The sequence below is a fragment of the Leptonychotes weddellii genome, chromosome 5, assembly GCF_054177405.1.
Source record: "Leptonychotes weddellii isolate Sample4059 chromosome 5, ASM5417740v2, whole genome shotgun sequence".
In the NCBI taxonomy this organism is placed as follows: domain Eukaryota; kingdom Metazoa; phylum Chordata; class Mammalia; order Carnivora; family Phocidae; genus Leptonychotes; species Leptonychotes weddellii.
In genome coordinates, this window is record NC_138373.1 from 21,278,468 (window position 1) to 21,299,839 (window position 21,372).

Below are 21,372 nucleotides of genomic sequence, written 5' to 3' on the forward strand. Positions count from 1 at the left end.
AGACGTCTGACTCTTGATTTCGGCTCAGGTCATGATCTCAGGGTCATAAGATTGAGCCCTGCATTGGGTTCCACACTGGGCTTGGAGTCTGTTTGGGATTCTCTCTCTCTCCCTCCCCCTCTGCCCCTCCCCCACCATTAAAAGAAAAAATTTAGGACATTCTGTACAGCAAACAAATAATATTAATTAAGGAATACATGGCCCTCTAGACACTAATTTGAAACCTCGGGTTTATACCCACCATTTAAGTACATCTCATACCTGGGTTTAGGAACACTGGATTTGCCCAGAACTGCATACTTCAGCAATTCACATAACTGATCGTGGGTCACTTCACAGTTTTCAGCAAATAAAATGGTAGATAAGCGGGCTTTCTGCAAAGATAAATCAGGGCATTAAAAATTAAGACTACCGGGACACCAGGGTGGCTCAGTCGGTTAAGCGTCCGACTCTTGATTTTGACTCAGGTTATGATCTCAGGGTCTTGGGATTGAGTCCCCGCGTCGGGATCCCCACTCAGCAAGGAGTCTGCTCCTCTCCCTCTTCCTCTATCCCTCCCCTGCATGCTCTCTAAAATAAATAAATAAATCTTAAAAAAAAATTAGGACTGGGGTGCCTGGTGGCTCAGTTGGTTAAGCATCTGCCTTCGGTTCAGGTCATGATCTCTGGGTCTTGGGATCAAGCCCCACGTCAGGCTTCCTGCTCAGCAGAGAGTCTGCTTCTCTCTCTCACTCTGCCCCTCCCATCGCTCATTCTCTCTCTCTCAAATAGGTAAAAATCTTTAAAAAAATTAGGACTATTGAGAACAGGAACAAAGCAAAGCAAATTATATGCAAATATAAGGAGGGATCTAATTAATTGGAAATGAAGATCTAAAACAACAACCTGTGATATGACATTATTAATACAATATTTAATAAACATTGATACAGAACCTTACTACAGATACTTGGTTACTTGCTAGGGATAGTAAAATGAATAAAACATGATTCATGCTCTCAAGTTCATTCTACTAAGGAGAAAAAAAAATGCAGAAATAGCTAATTCCAATACAATGTGGGTAAGTGCTATTATAAAGGTGTAGGAGCAAAGAGGCTAACTGCCTTGGGGGTTAGAGAGTTTGGGGGATAACTTGACTGATACTGAAAATACTGGAACTGTCTTGAAAATAATTTGTCACTCAGATGGGGGGGAATGTTGTGTCTAAACACGTAATTTTGTTTGGCTAGAACCAAAATGGCATGTTGCAGAGCAGTGGAGATTTGAGAACAGAGAAAAGAGGGAGTCAGGTCATAGGTCAATGTAGTCTAAGCTAAGGAGTCTGACATTATTCTGGGGAAACAGGGAGTTCACTAAAGCTTCTCCCTCCTAAAAAAGCCCTAATTCTTCATCTCTATATTATACTCCCCCTAAAGGATGAGTATATGTTCTGTTTGGTAACCAACTCTGCAACCCTCCCTCTCCCCAAAAATCAGTAAATACCTTTCTGTATCAGTTAAATGTATCAAATACCAATTTTAGTAGTCCATTCTCTAAATTTATCTGAACACTTACAACATATATGAAAAAATTCCCTATTGATGACACTTTTTTAATATTATAAATAATATGAGCATCTTTTTTTTTTTTTTTTAATTTTTTTTATTGTTATGAGCATCCTTTCAAACATCCCCGTGTACCTGGATAAATTCTCCGGATAAGTTCCTGGTCAAAATAAGCACCTAGAGTTGACCCTTGAACAACACACGTTTAAACTGTGCAGATCCACTTATATGTGGTTCATTTCTGGTAAATATAGTTTAGTATCATAAATGTATTCTCTTCTTTATGCTTTTCTTAGTAACATCTTCTCTGGCTTACTTTATTGTAAGAATACAGTATATAATCCATGTAATTTACAAAGTATGTGTTAACCAACTGTTTATGTTATCATTAAGGTTTCTGGTCAACTGGCTACCAATGTTATTGGTAAGGTTTCTGGCTTTAAGTAGTTAAGTTTTGGGGGAGTCAAAAGTTATATAAGGATTTTGGACTGCACAGGGCAGGGAGGGTAAATGGTGGTTTGGCACACCAATCCCCCATGTTGTTCAAGGGTCAACTATTTAATTCTGACAAGTACTATTAACTCCTGAAAGAATATACCAATTTATATTTACCAGTCAAAATTATAAGATTGATAAGGTGAGACTGAGTGAGGTAGGTAGGGGTCTATGTGGCAGTGAGTAAACATGGTTGCCAAGTGGAGGTCAAAGCCTAAGTGGAGGGCGGGGAGGGCATGCTATAGGGGAGAGAGCTAAGACTAAGGGTAGGAAAATACCCTTAGGGAGGGCATACATGCAGAAGGATGGCTCATTGTGGGGTGTCAAAGCCTGAGCAGTATGAAGGCATCCATGTAGAGGGAAGTGGAGAGCAGTGAGGGCTGGTGTCAGATGTCAGAAAGTATTTAAGGCAAGGAGGGCATCAATATTGAGGGACAAAAGTGGCCTGCCACAAGATTCAGAGCCTGAACAGGGTAAGGGTGTCCCTGTATGAAGGATAAGGATAGTAGCCTGTCACAGTAATTCACACAGGAGGGTGGCCTGGTACATGGTGCAGGGTGACAGAGCCCAAGCAAGGTGAAGAGGGTGTGGGAGTGTGGGGCGGTGCAGCATGGGGAACTGGTCAAATATACTGAAAATAATGACAAATCAGGTTTCTCACTGAATAGAGAAGGAAATTATAAACATGAAGAGAGAAAGCAAGAATGAACCTTGTGGAAACAGACTGCAGGTAGAGATTTTAGTATGTATGGATAGAAAAATATTTAAAGGTAAACATGTATATGTGTGTATATGGGTATATGGATATATAAATACATATTTCCTAGCTCTCTTTTGGGAGTATTGACATCCTGATAGCACTGAGCACATCTAATACCCAGAACCTTGAGTTTCTAAATGTCATTTAGAACCAAGCACCCCAGAAAAAAATTACTGATTCCAGGGCTGGGGCAGGAAAAGCACAGATGAGCCTGGAACATCTTTTTGTGCCAAAAAAATAAGGAAATGCTCGAAGAATTATGAGGTCCAAAGAACACAGAAGCTAGCTTAACGCTCAAATATGGGATATTTTGAGCATCAAAATATAGTAATGGATTATAACCCATTGAATGAAATAGGCAATGAGTTCATACTAATAAAAAAATGAATTACAAGTTTAACAAGGAAGCATCTCTCCACAAAATTAGAGAAAAACAAGAATGGAACAAATCAAAATCATGTACAACCTAATAAAATACAAGAGAAAAGAGTTCACTTCTGTGATATTCCTGCCAAACATGTATAACCCAAAACTAATCGATGAGGAAACACACAAATCTAACATGAGACATTCTACAAAATAACTGGTTCAGGATTCTTCAAGAGTAGTAAGGCCACAGATGTCAAGGAAAAGACTAAAGAACTGTACAGATTGAAGGAGACATGACAACTAAATGTAACACATGATTCTAGACTGGATCTTATTGCTAAAAAGGATATTACTGGAACAACTGAGGAACTTGAATGGGGTCTGAAGATAAGATGGTAGCAATATATCCATGTTATTTTTAATTTTGATGGTTGCACTGTGGTTATGTAGGACTGTTTACAGGAAATACTAAAATACGGGTGGATGGTCATGGAGCATTGTTAGCAATCACTTTCAAATGCTGACTGGGGTCGTTTTTCATACTGTTCTTGCAACTTTTCTTTAAGTTTGAGATTGTTTCAAAATAAAAGAGTGATGAGATTGTCTATTTCCTTATACTTTTCACCATATTAACCTTTAAAAAGTTGTTTTGCCAATTTGATAGGCAGAAAAAAGAATCCCTTTTAAATAAAAAATGTTTTCATAGCACTATTTCCCATTTTACATCCTACAGGTATCCCCTGCTTTCTGAAAGCTTGTGTTCTGCCACTTCCCTTTTACAACAGACCTATTAGCACTGTACCTGTTTACACTTTTTACCTTCAGCATTTGTTTCACAACAAGCCAGTTATAAAGGCAGCACACCCCAAGCAGAGTGGCACAGCGAAGCTCCTTCCCCAAGAACTACACTTAGCATGAAGCCCTCATAGCTTTGAATTGTCTGTGAGCATCTGCGCTTTATCTTGATTTTGTGCATCAGTTAGCAAGATCTGTCTTGAGACATCAGCAAACTTAACAGAGGTTATTTTGGGAGTCTGGAAACGTTCCAGTTCCCAGCCCCCCCGCATAAATTAATAAATGCTTCTTTGCTTTACACCATTTCAACTTAGAAAGATTTCACAGGACCGCTCTGCTTTCGGATAGTGGGGGAAACCGGGTTATCATTTCTACCTATTGTTTGTCTTCGGTCTCTTTCCACTAGAACGAAGTAGTCACCTCTGTTTATTCACTGATGTTCCCCCAGTGCCTAGGGCAGTGCCCAGCACATGGCAGACAACAGAAATCTGATGACTGAAGGGATGGACCACGTATATTTAGTTCTCAATACACAGCAGGGATGCTCATCAGCCTTATTATTCCCCTACTGGCGTGCCATGTAAACTGCACGACGGCAAGGAATTTTGGGTTCGTGCACTGGGATATTCCCGGAACCTAGACAAATCCTGGCACACGGAAGACTCAATAAACTATCTGTTGAGTGAACATTCTTTTTGGGTCCCAGGCACCACACTAGTTTTTAAAAACCATTATCAGCTTTCCCATTTTACAGACTGGAAAGCGGGATTCCGAAAGGCCAGTGGGTGGATGAGGCTGACCCGCAGCGTCCAGGGCAGGAAGGGCCCCGAAGGCGGCTGGGGCGAGGGCTTGGCAGCTCCTAACCTCCTCGGGCTTCTAACCGCCCACTCGGGCTCCCCGTTACTCACCTTGGCCTCAGGCTGCCTCTCCTCCAGGGTCCAACGGGCTCTCATCGCCTCAGCCGCCCCGACCAGCGTGTTCGCGGCCCGCCTCCTCTTTCTGCCCTTCTTGAGGTGCCTCCCGGTCCTCTCCCTCTCGGGATCCATGAGGCTGTGAAGAAACACCGGCGAGAGCTGAGGAAACGCCGCCTCCTGACGGGGGAGCAGGTGAGGCCTCCACGGCCTACAGGCTCCCTCAGATCCTCTCCTCAATTCAGTGTACGGAGCCCTCCCAACCCTCCCGGAAAAGCGAGGGCGCCAACTATCCTCCCTGTTGCGCAGCGGAGAAAACCGCACCGAGACCAACGGTTTTACCGTCCGCGCCGGAGGCCGAATTCGAAACGGTTCCCCAACGGCGCAAAGGCGCCTCCGCCCGTTGAAAAAGAGAAAGTTGCTGCCAAGCGACTTCCCCGCCAAAAAACACTCCCCGCGCCCCCAAGCCCCGAAAACACCGAAGAAGAGCCGGCAGACAGCCCAACCCGCAGCCGCCGCCGCCTCAGTCGCAGCCAGAGCCGCGGCCACAACCGCCTCCTCCGACGCGCCAGGGGTTTGAACGGACCGGAAGTGGGGGGTTAACAACTTCCCGCAGTTGGGCTGGGAGGAGTAAGGAGTGCCGGGAATGGCGACCAAGAGGCTTGCGCGGTAAGGGGGGGGTTTCTGGCCTGGGGGTGGCTCCTGGTCGGGTGCTGGCGTCTGCAGCAGGTCTGGGCAGTGGGCATCCGCGGTATCAGCCTTCATTCTCTGCAGCCCCGGGGTCTCCGACCCGCACTGTCTGGCCCGGACTGAAAGGTCTCTGCTTGCATCTCGGTCTCGAGCCTCAGGCCGCCCTCTGCGCGAGGTTGGAAGAACCGGGGTTCGGACTGTGTGGCCTTGAGCCACTGTCAGCCCATTGTAGGCCTCGGGAAACGAATGGACGTGACAGCGCCTGGTAGGCCGTTCCGAGGTCTCAGGCAGCCCCCACGTCACCCGTCAAGCTGTTCACCCCACCACTTCCTAGTGATCCGTTTAATTCGTCATTTGATTTATTGTGGCTTTCTCCCTGATTCCTGGTCACGCTGTGCACATTTCTGATTTCTAGAAGCACTGTTGTAATGTATTGTAATGTATTAGTAAATAGCATGGGCTTCAGAGTTGGACGATCCTGGGTTCACATACCAAATCTGTGTTCCTTGGCAAATTACTGAATCCGTTTTCTCACCCATAAAATAGAGATAGCAAAAGTGACTACCTCGTACAGTTGTTGAGGATTAAGTGAGATCACCAGAGTTCAGTGCCTGCTGTGTAGTAAGAAATCAAATAAATATTCGCAATTATTCCCAACTCCTTGCGCTTCCCATCACGTCTTAAACAAAAAACGACAACAGGAAGTGTCTGCTTAGTTAAACTCGACCTGTTCTTCGAAGTAGTTGTCTTACTTAACACTTCAGTAAGCTCATACCTTTCTGTGAACTCAGGTATTGCCTTTGTCATATATTACCTTCCACTAGTTTACCATGGATGTCTAGGTTTTTTACCCAGCTGTATTTTGAGCTCCTGGAAGACTGGATCTGCCCTATCTCCTTAGAGCCGTGCTGTGCACATAGCAAGGGCTTGAAAAATGCAAAGGCAAAAATAAGCTTTTAAATGCATCTTTACCTCTGCAATCACCCAAGTTCCTCAGTATTTACTGTAAAATAAGGGAAGCAGAAAGAATTAGTCTAAGTTTGCAAATATGACCTTTGAGGCACATGCAGGTGAAATGACTTAAAAGAGAGGGTGGCAGTCAGTATAAGAACCAGGGTCTTTTGCTCTCAAAGTCTAGTTCAATTTCCTGTCCCATTAATAATGAGGGTTATACCATTAGTTTGTTAGCATATTCGAACAGGAGTGTGAGTTTGTTGAACATACTGGGTTGTTTTACTTTTTTAGGCAGCTTGGATTAATTAGAAGAAAGTCAGTTGTACCAGCAAGTGGAAATCTAGGAAGAAGCAAATCTAGTAAGTAGCATGCTTCATTTCTTTACATTTTGTATCCCTTGCACTTTTAACACTGATAAAGCATAAGGACACCCTTTGTTTTGCAGAGCAGTTGTTTGACTACTTAATTGTCATTGATTTTGAGTCAACATGTTGGAATGATGGGAAACGCCACCAGAGCCAAGAAATAAGTAAGTCTGGACTGCCAGTGGTCAAAGCTAGCCCTAGAGGAGTCACTTTAATAGATAGAAACTAGTCAACAGTTAAAAGAAAACAAGATGCCCTATGAATTGGTAGTTTACTATAAAACCTGACTTGACAAGAAAAGAACAAACATCTAACATCTAAAAGTATCATCATATAAAATAATTATTTTAGAATTCCATACAAAATCTCAGTTGCATAGGAACTGAAAAACTACCTTTGCAAAAAGGAGTACATTTTAACTTACATATGGTCTTCATATTTAATTGTGGAAATATATTCAAGAGTTTAAATAGATACACTCATAACTTTAATATTCTGACTTATTCTTTGGCACAATTTTATTATAACTGTTCTACCACACTGCTTTGGTCATTTTAATATGCTTTTACTGAAATAATGATTGTCTAATAATGATATATGATGGTAAAATATGTTTAATTTAGAGTGATTACAGCATTAATTCAACAATTATGTATTCAAGTGTCAATTGATGATTCTCTCATGTAGTTGAATTTCCAGCAGTATTGCTGAATACATCAACTGGAGAGATTGAATCTGAGTTCCATGCTTACGTTCAGCCTCAAGAACATCCAATTCTTTCTGAATTTTGCATGGAACTGACAGGCATAAAACAGGTATGCCCTTCTCTTTTCCCTACCTCTCTTCTCACCCTGCCCCTCCCCAAAAAGGAACAAGAAAGTATGATGCAAATATTAAAATTCAGAAATCAGTTTTTAAACGAAAATAAAAAGTATATACCATTCGGAACTAGATTTATGTACTGTTAGAAATAATGTTCCCTCCAGAACTCTGTTGGAATTTTTAAAAATTAGAATAGTGTTGTAAAAATGAATATCAAACTTACGGAAATTAAGTGACATCAAATTTCTGTCAGTCAGGATTTAATTACTATATTTCTGTGTGATTTTAGGTAGAGCAACCTAATTTTTCTTGTCTCGCAGAGTTCTAATCATTATATCATCTCTCTTCCATGTGTTTTAGCATCTTTTTCACTAAATAAACTCTGGCAGTCAGAACCTCTTTTTTTTTTTTTTAAGATTTTATTTATTTGCGTCAAGAGAGAACGAGTGGGGAGAGGGGCGGCAGAGGGAGAAGCAGACTTCCTGTGGAGCAGGGAGCCTGATGTGAGACTTGATCCCATGATCCTGAGATTATGACCTGTGCCCAAGGCAGACACTTAACCAACTGAGCCACCCAGGCGCACAGAACCTCTTCTTTTTTACATCCCCCTATAGCGCTTAATTATGTGCTAATGATGTGTTCAATAATTACAGAATTCGATTGTTCAGTTTAGATTTTGTGACTTTACTCAGGCTCAAGTTGATGAAGGAGTCCCTCTGAGGATTTGCTTATCTCAGTTCTGTAAATGGATTCAGAAGATTCAACAACAGAAGAAAATTATTTTTGCTGCTGGGATTTCAGATCTGCCTAATTCCAAAGTAAAATTATGTGCATTTGTTACTTGGTCAGGTAAAAAATAAGTTATATCTATCAATCATAAATAAGTAGGATAACCACTATGTAATTCGTTATCTATAGTAAGAATTGTACTTGTTAACCTCTTAGACCTCAAAAAGAAATCTCAGTGCCAAACAGATGTTAACCAAGGAAAGTAAATTTATTCATATTTTTCAAATTTTACCATTCTGGAATACTTTAAAATTTTTTAAGACTTAACTTTAAGAATCTTTCTAGATTGTACCTCCCTGTTCTTTTGGCTCCAGGCAAAGATGATTTAGTGAAAACTTTTATGCTACTTTCTATAACCTTGAATAAAAAGAGTCTTCATTCAACTCACATTCTTTGCTTTATACTTTCACACTAGGAAAAAAGGGGCCATTAAAAGTCATTGATAGCAATGCTGTGCCATCAATAGTCATATTTTTGGTTTTAGGTTTCTATAAGATGTCTGGTTTCTCAATTACATTAGTATTTTCTAGAATGTTGAAAGCAGATAACCTCCTTGTAGGCCTTGTAACTTGACACCTTACTCTTCTTTCTGAAATACTCAGTGTGTTTAATTGGGTATTTAAGAAATCATTTTGAAACTTAGTTACCAACCTAATTTCTTAATAGTAAATTATATAAAGTGAATAATTGTTAGATATTAATAGCAATTAAATCCTATTTTGTTTTATATAGTATATTGTTATAGTATATACAGTATACTTTATATTCTCTAGTACATATTACACTTTGGTATATAGTATGTAATGATAGTATACTGTATACTATTATATATAAAATATATATAATATATATAAATAATACATATTTATATAAATTTATATACTATATATTATGTCTTTCTAAATCTTATTTTATATAATATTTGAGCCTTTTATTTATAAATGATAGCATGAGTAAAAACTACTGGCATCATTGAATTTGTTCTATTTTAACATACTTAATGCAGACTGGGACTTGGGGGTTTGCCTGGAGTATGAGTGTAAAAGAAAACAGCTGTTAAAACCTGCATTCTTAAATTCTTGGATTGATCTCAGAGTAACTTACAAGGTAAGGGTCAAAGATGGGGGCATGGTCACTTTCCTTCTATTGAAAAATGATGAAACTTCATCCCATACATGGGTATAGGTTACTATAAATAAAATATTTTTTTTAAACTTTCACATAAATACGTTTCTTTTTTTTTTTTTAACATTTTTTTTTTTTAAAGATTTTTATTTATTTATTTGACAGAGAGAGAGATAGCGAGAGCAGGAACACAAGCAGGGGGAGTGGGAGAGGGAGAAGCAGGCTTCCCGTGGAGCAGGGAGCCGGATGCGGGGCTCGATCCCAGGACCCTGGGATCATGACCTGAGCCGAAGGCAGATGCTTAACGACTGAGCCACCCAGGCGCCCCCATAAATAGGTTTCTTAAAGTATGTACAAATGACAACAAAATAAGGACATTCCAAATCTAATAGAAATAAAAATTATGAAAAGTAAGTGGTTAATACATAGCCTTTCTAATAGTAACCTTTTTTTGGATGTTTCTTTTATTTGGTTAGATTTTCTATAGAAGAAAACCAAAAGGACTAAGTGGTGCCCTGCAGGAAGTGGGAATAGAATTCTTAGGACGAGAACATTCTGGTTAGTATAAATTGAAAATAATTTTATTATGTAAGTCATCTTATTTCTAGAAGGTCTTTCATATGAATCTCATGTTTTTGGTGATGTCATTAATAAGGAATATCCTTTCAGGCTAAAAAAAGTTCCTAATCTATACAATTCAAAGATTTCGGACTTTCAAATTATACTACCATAAAGTAGTGTAAGATAAAGACTGCCATCTAGTGGCTTTCTAGTTGCTAAAAAGAATGAAAATTAGCTAAATCAAATGGAGATTAAACAAATGCCCAGACAACACAGTGAATTAGTGAAAAAACTGAACAAGACCATTAGATTACTCACAAAGTATGGTCCCTACAGAATGTTGCTTACATTTTTGTGAACTGTACAAATTTTTATCTCCTCTAAATGTGGGAGATCTTGTCTTTTGTTGGTAAGGTTGTCACAGCATTTGCTAGTCCAATTTATCATGATTAAAATGAGTAGATGATCATAAAACTAGTAGTATGTTCCAATATTAATTGTGATTTCTTATTTTTGCTGTATTTCTTTACAATGGTATTACTAAACTCAGTGTTTGATATCTATTTCCTCAGGGTTGGATGATTCTCGGAATACTGCCCTACTTGCTTGGAAAATGATCAGGGATGGTTGCTTAATGAAAATTACAAGGTCCTTGAACAAGGTTAGTGGTGTCTTGCCTCTTTATTCTGTCATCTCAAACTCCAGAAATAATACATTCATTGAAATACAGATATCATGTGTGGAAATCATTGATAAATCAGTGAATGATGACATTTTTCTTTTTTGTCAAATAATATAATGTGTACTAAAGAGATTACAAATGCATAGTTTCTAAAGCTATTGGATTTGTCTGTGGAATCATAGGTCCCCACTAAGAAGAATTCCAGCGTTTTCGCCAGAAATTTGAATACGAATCAAGTTGAAGAAAGATCCTCCTGCAACAGTAGCATTCAGGGTCTGAGTATAGATGATAGGGAGCCTAAAAATATAGTAAATTCTCATGAAAAAGTTCACATGAGGTCAGGTGGTGTGAATTCTCCTATAAAGGTACAACAGGATCAGTTCCAGCTAAAGAGCAATATAAAAGCAGGTCTTCATAATGGCAAAAGCTATTTATCTCTTTTTAATACAAAGTCCTCTACCTCTCTGGAGCAGTTGCCATCTGCCAGCTTGAACACACCTATGCAGAAGCACATAAGAAACGAACACCTTGCATTTAATACCAAATCTAAGTCTTCATCAATTGGTTCAGAATTGGTACTTGTATCAACTACCATTTCATCTGTTCATCATGTTTCTGATACGGAAATGAGTTCTGCTCTTGATTGTTTACCTATGTTGGCTGATTGGGAGGATGTAGCTTTACTGCCAGCATCTCAGCCTGAGCAAAGTATAGATTGTATACCTTCCATTAGTGACTCAAACTTAGATACCTCATTTAATTCTATAGAAAGATTAATGGTTTTGAAAGAAGGCACAGAAGAAACTCCTCAAAAATCTGGGACCTCGAAGTCTGTTGTATATAAGAGTCCACATACTACTATTTATCATGTGAAAGAAGCCAAAGATCCAGATTCAGATGTTTCTGACTTTAAATTACCTGAATGCAAATCAAGTAGCTTCAACAGTGTTAATGCCACTATGTCTCATCCTTCAGTTTTGGGGAAATACCCCCTCATTTTAGGTGGTACTAAAAGGAATCTATCCAGTCCTCTATCTGTCCCACCAGCAAAAAAACAGACCCTCACTGTTCATGAAGAAAAGCCTACATCATCTGATGGCTCCCCAGTGAGAAGTTGTTCCCAGAAGGTCCTCCCCTCTATCTTAGCTTCTACAGTTAACCTACAAGAGCCTTGGAAGAGTGGGAAAATGACACCTCCTTTATGCAAGTGTGGCCGAAGATCTAAGAGACTTGTTGTTTCTAATAATGGACCAAACCATGGAAAAGTCTTCTACTGTTGCCCAATTGGGAAATACCAAGAAAACAGAAAATGTTGTGGTTATTTCAAATGGGAACAAACACTTCAAAAGGAGAGAGCCAACAGCAGAGTTCTGTCTCATTCCCCAGGGGGACTCACTTTTAGTTCCCCAGAAATAAGCCGTATTTGTGACAGAAATGTAAATTTTTCTACTAAAAATTCATTGAGACTCAGACCTTCAATGAGGAATTGATAAACTTTCTCTACATCTAAACTATGTTTTTACTTTAATACGACTTTTTGTGTGATAAAGAGAAAAAAGTGTATAGGGCTACAAGTTATGGGGACTTAGCATATATGAGTTCTGTAGACTGTATTGGGGCTATTAAACACACACACACACACACACTGAAAATAGAGAAAAAGTCAATTTCACAGTCTTCTAATTTCATTCATCGGTTATCTGACATTTGTCTTCTATTCATGTATGAATCCTGATTGTTCCTTGAATTTCCAAACATCATGAGTATTCTGATAATAGTTGTAACACTGTTTTATTTTTATGTCGTATCTTTTTTTTTTTTTAAAGATTTTATTTATTTATTTGAGAGAGAGAATGAGATAGAGCATGAGAGTGGGGAGGGTCAGGGGGAGAAGCAGACTGCCCGCTGAGCAGGGAGCCCGATGTGGGACTCGATCCCAGGACTCCAGGATCATGACCTGAGCCGAAGGCAGTCGCTTAACCAACTGAGCCACCCAGGCACCCTTTTATGTCGTATCTTAACACTTGCCAAATTTATCATACTTTTTTGAAGAGCCACAAATTAAATATTTTGTATACTGCATTTGATTAGATACAAGCAACCGTAGTATGATGTTCTTCTTTTCGTTAGACCTTGAAATGAGTTTAAACTATTTTTAAATTACTTGAATAAAAATGTGACTAATAAAAATCCCTAGCCTGTTTTCAGGTAGATATTTAGACTTTAAGAATTATGATATCTTCTAACTGAGATTTTTATTTTTCTAAAAACTTTTATAATAAGTTGTTTAGTTTTATTTCAAAACTTGAAGATTTGTTCTGATTTGTATATCAACATATCAGAGGAATTATTCAACTAGAATTTGAAAACAAACAGGTCAGAAATTTGGTTCAGATACTATGTTTAAAAATTTCTCAGCACTTGATGGCATTCTTTTTATATTACCAAAATCATAATAACATTGACACTAATGCGGAGGAATTTACTAAATATTTTATTTCAGAATTCAGCCTCTGATGTTATACCCACAAAATATTTTATTTTGCTTTTTTAAAAGATTTTATTTTTTTAAGTAATCTCTGCACCCTATGTGGGGCTCAAACTTAGAACCCTGAGATCAAGAGTTGCATGCTCTACTGACTGAGCTAGCCAGGTGCTCCAACCACAAGATATTTTAAATCAACAATTTGTAAGTATATTATCACATTTTTAATCACCTCTATACTCTTGTGGTTTGGACAGAGTCTTTGTTTTATAGATACTGTGATAAATAATAGAATGGATTTAAATTGTTTCCCATTCTTTCTTCCTCAGTTCATTTCTTTTTATCTTCCCACTGATAGTCTTTGGCAGCTCTTGAACAAATTCTACCTGTTGGTAGTAAGGGAAAAAATTAGCCCAGAAGTTTTCATCTTTATACAAAGTCAGTTGTATACCAGTTTTATTATCTCTAGGTAAAAGAATTAGGATACCCATCTGGGTGGGTTTTGGTAACAACCAAAAAGGGAGAGGGGTATTGTTGAGGAGATGTTGCTTGATATTTAGTATTTATTACTAGTCCAGTGAGCCAACTGACCCTGCAAATTATGTCAAGAGTTTCATTTTAATCTCAAAGATTCTGATTCTTAATCCATGTCATTAGTTCAGTTTGGAATATTTGGTGTAGCATGTTTGAGGAGAATGTTCATTAAAAAAATAAACAAACAGCTGAAATTTGTCAGAACACTAAGCAAATTGTCACCATAATTAGAATACCTACCTTTCTGGGATATTTGTAAGGTGCTGTAGTTTTTTTTACATGCTCTTGAATCTCCTTTTTTAGTTGTTCTTGATCATGTGACTTGTATTCAGGGGTCAGAACAATAAAAGCCTTTACTACCTGAAAAAAATATTTGAAACACCAGGAAGATGAGTTGTATATTTTTATGTTTTAGCGTGTCTTGTTTACTTTTTCTAACTGGGACTCTAATGCCTGCTGGGGTGGACCAGAAGGCTTCATAGGGTTTGGTCCCAGGTCTGTGCTCTTAAGTCAGCCAGTTGAGTCCCATAACTCCTCTTCTAATACAAGAGAGTTTCTGGGAGCCCTGCTTTGTTAATGATCTTAATGAACTAGAACTTTCTCATCTAACTACATCTTGAACTCTGCTTTCTGACCTGCTTCTGTTTCTGAGCTGTCTTTCCTCTTGACTTCTTGCCTCATCTCTTATCTCCTTCAAGAAAATTTCCTTTTAGAAAAAAAACCTTCCTTTTAGAAACTCGACAATGCACTAAGCACAGCCTCTTGGGTAACATCTTAGCCTGATCTAGCCTAGTTCCCCACCCTCAGTGTGGCCCTTATAAAGAGTATTCACACCGAGTTTGCTATATCCTTATTGAAGGAACAGTTCATTGAGGCTGTGCACTCTTCATTCCAGAGATACTTATGTTGATATAAGGCTGTGAAGATTCCAACAGCCATTTTGCTATTACTCTGACCAATTTACCTGACCCTGAGGAACAAGATTAGAAAATGGTGGTGGTCCTTGCTCTCTAATTGTCAGAAGACAGGGAAGACTTTATCACTTTATACTCACAAATCCTGTTTTCAAAGTTCACTCTTCCTTGAAATGTTTTGGAAAATCCTGCCCTGCCCAGAGTTTTTGGACTATTTATCCATTTTATCATATCCATTTTTTGATATTTCATAAAATTTTTGTGTTTATACTGGCTCTTCTGCTTTATCAACATTTTTATGAATTAAAAAAATTTAACCTTGCTATAAGTGAATCATTCAGGGGCAGCTTATTTTAAGAACTAATGTTTATAATTACTGATTTGCATATTGATGACTTCTGCACCTTGGATAAGGTCTACTCTATAAAAGTTTTTTTTTAAGATTTATTTATTTATTTTAGAGAGAGAGAGAGAGCACACACATGCACGCAGCAGTTGGAGGAAGGGCAGAGGGAGAGAATCTCAAGCAGACCTCCATGCTGAGTGCAGAGCCTGACTCAGAGCTTGAGCTCATGACCCTGAGATCATGACCTGACTTGAAATCAAGAATTAGATGCTCAACTGTCTGAGCCACCCAGGTGCCCCTATAAAAATCTTTATAAACCATTGCAGAAGATCGTAAATTAATATGGAGCACCCTAACATGATTAAGAGTATGAACTCTAAAGTCAGACGGCCTGGGTTCAAATCACACTTTATTGTGTAATCTTGGGAATGTTAGGATACCTCTCTGTGCCTGTTTCCTTCTCCAAAAAGAGAGGTTGTGAAGATTAAATAGGTTAACATATACAGGCCCTGTGTAGGGCTTGTAATACCTGGAACATCAGAATAAGTCCTTAGAAATATTAGGTATTAGTTGTAGTAGTATTAGAAAAATAGGATTTTTTTTTAACTAAAATCCTTAAGTCCGCTTCAAAGTTTCTCTAAAATTCTCTGCAAAATTTTGCATTTTTATGAGTCTATAATTGTACCATTTGGTAGCCACTAGCCACATGTAACTAATTAAATTTAAAATGAAATAAACATTTTCTCAGTCACACCAACCACATTCTCAAGTGCTTTATAGCCGTGTGTATTGTATCAAATGGTGCAGATATAGAACCTTTCCGTCATTGCATAGGTCCAGTAGTGCCTTATGGCCTTCAAATTCCAAGGAACATTGTGATCCTACCAGTGGAGTTCAGAGTGAAAGGATAAACTTCAGTAATCACAGAATCAATTCCCTGCTCTCATCTATCTGGAATATTGGAGGCTCTGCTTGGCAAAGGGGACCTGAAGAGTAGCATGGAACCTTTAAACCCAAACTACCCTCTGATCAGCCCCAATAAGAATGAGCTTTCAAGGGTGCATGTTACTCTTGATCTCGGGGTCATGAGTTCAAGCCCCTTGTTGGGCATAGAGCTTACTTTAAAAAAAAGGGGGGGGGATGAGTTTTTAGGACTGTCTTATTCACAGCTTATTTCCTGAATCTTCCACTTTCCACTTGCCTACGTAGCCAGCCTACTTCCGGTTGCCTCAGTTGCTATCTCTGACCTTCCTTCCACCCCTGATATTTGATGCTTGCCTATCCTCCTCAGCTACACTAGAGACCATGTTGATTTCCAGACCTGGGTAATAACTTAATCCTATCTAGCTGACATCTGCCATCCTATCTTGCTGTGACCCTGGGTTGTTGACATTCACACCATCCCTCTATGGAAAGGATTCAAATTCCTTCTGTATATTTTCAGTCTTATTCTTAGCAGTTTTTTCTGACTAGCATATTTACTAATGACTATCTGACTTGCAGTTAGTGAATGTATCATTTGGGTAATTCTGTTTCAATGAACTGTTGAAAAGTATATGTTAGACTGCCAACAAATTATAAAGTGGAGATGAATCCTTTTTTTTTTTTTACCTCTCCCCTGATGGGGTCTGGGCTGCTGACAACAGCTGCCTCTACAACTGCAGGATGTTCAATCAGGGCACTTTCTACCTCAAATGGTCCAATTCTGTAACTGAGAAATAAAACATATGACAGGAATTCATAAAGGTGAGCAGCAGGTCCATTCCAGAACACCAATGATCAATTAATGTAGACATTATACAGATGAAAAATTACCCAGAGGATAATATGATATCATCTGATCTTGCAACAAACCAGAAATAGCCATCTTCATCCATATAGCCCCTGTCCCCAGTGATGTAGAAATTGCCTCGTAGTGTTGAAGCTGTTTTTGTAGGATTATCCTGTGAAACAAATAGCATTTTGTTAGTATTACTGTGAATGTGATTCTTCTGTTTGGTTGGATTTTTAAATGCTCAAGAGGGAAAAAAAGTGGTTTCTTTGAGAAGCCTTGGAATGAAGAGAAGCCAGCACATGAAATAAGGATGAAATTCCAGCATTGAACTAGTCTAGTCAAAGAAAGGTAAACTACAGTTATAAAGACTAGACATGCTGCCATTCTGAGAATTTTCTTTTCTTTTTTAAAGATTTTATTTATTCATTTTGAGAGAGAAGGAGAGTGCGAGGGGGAGAGCATGAACGGGGAGAGAGGCAGACGGAGAGGGAGAAGCAGACCCTGGGATCATGACCTGAGCCAAAGGCAGATGCTTAGCTGACAGAGCCACCCAAGTGCCCCTTCTTTTCTTTTTTAAAGATGTTTAAAATTTGAGAGGGAGAGAGAGAAAGACTGGGAGTGGGTGAGAGGCAGAGGGAGAGGGAAAGAATCTCAAGCAGACCTCACGTGGAATGCAGAGCCTGATGTAGGGCTCAATCCCACGACCCTGAGATCACAACGCCAGGGGAAACCAAGAGTTGGATGCTTAACCGACTGAGCCACCAGGCATCCCCCTGAGAATTTTCTTTGATGGATCACTAAATACTGCAGGAGTTCAGACATCCAAGGTGTGGGATAATTAAGTCTTTTCGGTGGTTAATACCTAGCACTGGCAGGAAAAGAGAGAGGTGAATACTCAGAGTTCAAAGAAAGCACCAGCACCTAATAAAGAATAAACTTTGTTTTTTTATTTTGTTTCATTTTACACAAAAACAGAGAACTGGTTCTGTAACTTTGGCAGGAAGAAAAAGGAAGTATTGTTACATTATGTAAAATTCACTGACAAGTAGGGATGCCTGGGTGGCTCAGTGGGTTAAGTGTCTTTCTTCGGCTCAAGTCAGGATCCCAGGATCCTGGAATCAAGCCCCACATGGAGCTCCTTGCTCAGCGGGGGGCCCGCTTCTCCCTCTGCCTTTGCCTGCCGCTCCCCCTGCTTGTGCTCTTTCTATCTCTGTCAAATAAATAAAATCTTTTAAAAAGTAAAATAAAAATAAAAAAATTTCACTGACAAGTAGAACCTGGACCTTTGATTATATCAATGTAAATTTCACTTATTTGTATACTTGGTTTGCAAACAGTAGGGAGCTTGGAAGGCCTCTAGTGAAAGATATTTCTTAATCTCTCTGCACCATTTTCTATCCCTCTCACTCAAGAAGGCAGACCACTAATCAAATTTCAGGAAAATGATTAGGTGCTGTTTTATCATGTATAGGATCAGTGTATACAAAAAGGGCTGTCTTTCTAGGGCTCCCTTCTCTTACTTTATGAGCCTGGAGCAGTGATCTAGCCTCAGGAGAACAAGCATTTGGGTGTTTCTTCAGTTTCCTATCTGAGGGATTACTATTCAGGACAATGAATCTCTCTCAAGAAAAGTCCAAGCACCTATCCTAGGTGTGTTTTGTGGCAAACGGGGATAGTTACCAAGCACTTTTGAGAAATAAATAGGAAATAAGATGTATTTAATAAGTCTCTTACTATATAATGAGCAAAAAGGCCAAATGGTCGTTTAGGTAGAACTTGAATGCCAATATCTCCTTCTTGTCCAGGAGGTAGAACATTGCCATTTACATCTAAAATCTAGGATAAAATAGAACAATTTATTTAAGGAAATTTTTATGTAAAGATACATGTTAAAATTTTACTTTGCATGTTTTGTTTTGTATTTTGCCATTTAAGAATGCAGACTTCAAAAAAAAATTAAGTATACTTTAAATTCCCAAGAGAAATGTGTTTATTTAAATTCTTAGTGCAAAATATATGATAAAGTGCAAGTTAGAAAAATGTGAAGAATAAAAATCATCTTTAATTCTATTTAGCAATAATCGCATTTTTGGTGATTTTTTTAAGACAACATAGACATAGGAAAAAATAGGATCACTTTATAGTATACTGTTTTACAACCTTTCATCATTTGCGATGTCTTGGTTATCTTTTACTCTCAAGTAAATATTTCATTACTGGTTTTCAAACTTTGATTAACTGTGGAACAAATAAAACCTTACTTCAGGAGCCCCATATAAGTAAGCAGGGAAAGGAGAATGTTTTCTGGTTGAGACACTGGTGAGTATGCCAGAAGCCTTGCTTTCTTATCTTTTTCCCAGTCCTCCTGGTTCCTCCAAAGTACCTAACAGTGAAGTACCTAACAGTAGCTAGCATTTCATAGGCCCTGACTACATTCCAAGTAATAAATTCTACAGCTCTAAGTACTTCACATGTATTGTTTTCTTTAGTCCTTACAACAGTTCTATCTGGTTAGCACTATTACTACGCTCATTTTACCTATGAGGAAACTGAGGTGCAGAGTTTAAGCAACACAGTATATGACGGAACTGGAATTCAAATCTCAACAATCACACTCCAGATCCTGCCCTTTTCATCACTACACTTCTCTGTAGAATCTCTCCATGGAGTTCAATTCAATTTTTAAAAACCCAGATTAACATTTTTCAGGCTGGTTACTTAACTCATGTACCAGATTTTGCCTTAAGTAACTTTTAGCTATCTTTAAATATGAACTCTCTACTTTCTTATATATACACCCACCAAGAGCCTTCAAACCTAAGATGTGGCTTGTGTGGAAAATAAAGGTATAATACTTATTTGGCACTTTCCTGATGGAAATGGGCTGTGTCCCCAAAGAGAAACTTGAAAGGCAGAAGAATTCTAAATGTAAAATCTTACTTTTAAGTTCTTGTAAATAAAAAAATATAAATTCCCACACAGTCGTCTAAACATTTGGCTCCAGTATCAAGGAATTACTGAAGGAAAGGAGATGTTTTAAGAGTTCCAGATACTTAGACTACTCTTTAATAGATGGGAAGAGGCAAAATGTCTTATTTCTGGAGAGAATCACATTCCTTATTATTCAAGTGGCCTTAAAAATCTTTAAACATGAGGGCGCCTGGGTGGCTCAGTTGGTTAAGCGACTGCCTTCGGCTCAGGTCATGATCCCGGAGTCCCAGGATCGAGTCCCACGTCGGGCTCCCTGCTCAGCAGGGAGTCTGCTTCTCCCTCTGACCCTCCTCCCTCTCATGCTCTCTGTCTCTCATTCTCTCTCTCGCAAATAAATAAAATCTTTAAAAAAAAAAAAAATCTTTAAACATGAAAATTATGGGCTTTGGGCTTTGAAGTTGCAAGAATCCGGTATCTAGCTCATTGGAGCACATCCCCAGATGCCACGCTGTCATTGCAGATGCTCTTCGCTAGGTAACAAGAGCAGTAATAAGAGCCCTTGGGAAAAAGTTAAAAATGAAGGTAGCTTACCTTAGGGAAATGCAAATCAAAACTACCAAGAGACATCACTTCACATCCACTAGGATAGCTGCTATCAAAAACACAGAAAACAAGTGTTCGCGGGGATGTGGAAAAACTGGAACCCTTGTGCACTGTTGTGGGAATGTAAAATGGTACAGCCACTGTGGAAAACAGTATGGCAATTCCTCAAAAAATTAAAAACAATTACCATATGATCCAGCATTTCTACTTCTGGGTATGTACCCAAAAGAATTAAAAGCATGGTCTTGAAGTGGTATTTGTATACTCATGTTGATCACAGCACTATTCACAATAGCTAAAATGTGGAAAGAACCCAAGCACCCACTGACGACAAATGAATGGAAAAGCAAAATGTGTTATATCCATACAACGGGATATTATTCAGTCTTAAAAAAGGAAGAAAATTCTGACACATGCTACAGGGATGAAACTTGAGGACATTATGCTAAGTGTAATTAGCCAGTCACAAAAAGACAAACACTGATTCCACTTAATATGAGGTACTATAAATAGTAGTCACAGAAGTAGAAAGTAGAATGGTGGTTGCCAGGGCTGGGGGCATTGGGGAATGGGAAGTTACTGTTTAATAGATAGATATAGTTTTACAAGATGAAAAGAGTTATGGAGATGGATCGTGGTAATAGTTGCACAATATTATGAACATGTTTAATACCACTGAACTATGCACTTAAAAATGGTCAAGATGGTCCATTTTGGGGCACCTGGGTGGCTCAGTCATTAAGCGTCTGCCTTTGGCTCCGGTCGTGATCCCAGGGTCCTGGGATCGAGCCCCGCATCAGGCTCCCCGCTCAGCGGGAAGCCTGCTTCTCCCTCTCCCACCCACTCTGCTTGTGTTCCCTCTCTCTCTGTGTCTCTCTCTGTCAAATAAATAAATAAATAAAATCTTTAAAAATAAAAAACAA

At 38.8% G+C, this 21,372-nt stretch overlaps 3 protein-coding genes across 16 annotated transcripts in view; 1 reads left to right on the forward strand and 2 right to left on the reverse strand.

The window, feature by feature from the left end:
- Positions 1 to 5,871, reverse strand: part of REXO5 (RNA exonuclease 5) — a 66,710-nt gene extending 60,839 nt beyond the window's left edge. For 6 of the 10 annotated variants that reach the window (XM_081819892.1, XM_081819886.1, XM_081819894.1 and 3 more), the window contains exons 1-3: positions 5,461 to 5,871; positions 4,872 to 5,013; positions 262 to 374 (exon numbers count right to left, since the gene is read on the reverse strand). In XM_081819892.1, coding sequence (XP_081676018.1) covers positions 262 to 374; positions 4,872 to 5,013; positions 5,461 to 5,639 — 434 coding nt within the window. In that variant the 5' untranslated portion in view covers positions 5,640 to 5,871. Of the gene's footprint in view, positions 1 to 261; positions 375 to 4,871; positions 5,014 to 5,198; positions 5,337 to 5,460 lie in introns of those variants that run through there. The other 4 variants (XM_081819889.1, XM_081819890.1, XM_081819891.1 and 1 more) reach the window with 4 other exon arrangements.
- On the forward strand, positions 5,364 to 12,637 carry ERI2 (ERI1 exoribonuclease family member 2). Of its 2 annotated transcripts, none has more exons than XM_006746071.3 (9): positions 5,364 to 5,543; positions 6,810 to 6,877; positions 6,964 to 7,047; positions 7,571 to 7,698; positions 8,398 to 8,554; positions 9,501 to 9,601; positions 10,096 to 10,177; positions 10,753 to 10,841; positions 11,045 to 12,637. In XM_006746071.3, exons 1-9 carry the CDS (start codon positions 5,521 to 5,523, stop codon positions 12,350 to 12,352), a joined length of 2,040 nt encoding a protein of 679 aa, XP_006746134.1. In that variant the 5' UTR covers positions 5,364 to 5,520; the 3' UTR covers positions 12,353 to 12,637. The 2 variants fall into 2 exon arrangements, with proteins under 2 accessions (XP_006746134.1, XP_030872603.1); XM_031016743.2 differs by having other exon boundaries at positions 5,525 to 5,543; positions 6,969 to 7,047.
- A 14-nt stretch (positions 12,638 to 12,651) lies between these two features.
- ACSM3 (acyl-CoA synthetase medium chain family member 3) overlaps positions 12,652 to 21,372 on the reverse strand; it is a 50,752-nt gene continuing 42,031 nt past the window's right edge. For all 4 annotated transcript variants that reach the window (XM_081819899.1, XM_081819895.1, XM_081819897.1 and 1 more), the window contains 5 exons: positions 18,650 to 18,751; positions 16,957 to 17,084; positions 16,753 to 16,852; positions 14,118 to 14,241; positions 12,652 to 13,729 (listed from right to left, as the gene is read on the reverse strand). In XM_081819899.1, the coding sequence (XP_081676025.1) occupies positions 13,647 to 13,729; positions 14,118 to 14,241; positions 16,753 to 16,852; positions 16,957 to 17,084; positions 18,650 to 18,751 (537 nt within the window). In that variant the 3' untranslated portion in view covers positions 12,652 to 13,646. The remainder of the gene's footprint in view (positions 13,730 to 14,117; positions 14,242 to 16,752; positions 16,853 to 16,956; positions 17,085 to 18,649; positions 18,752 to 21,372) is intronic.

Bases quoted from the DNA above. Each gene is read 5' to 3' on its own strand.
- ERI2 (XM_006746071.3), top strand. From the start codon at position 5,521: ATGGCGACCAAGAGGCTTGCGCG. The intron at 5,544-6,809 runs GTAAGGGGGGGG...TTACTTTTTTAG, and splicing joins GCGACCAAGAGGCTTGCGCG to GCAGCTTGGATTAATTAGAA. The intron at 8,555-9,500 runs GTAAAAAATAAG...TACTTAATGCAG, and splicing joins TGCATTTGTTACTTGGTCAG to ACTGGGACTTGGGGGTTTGC.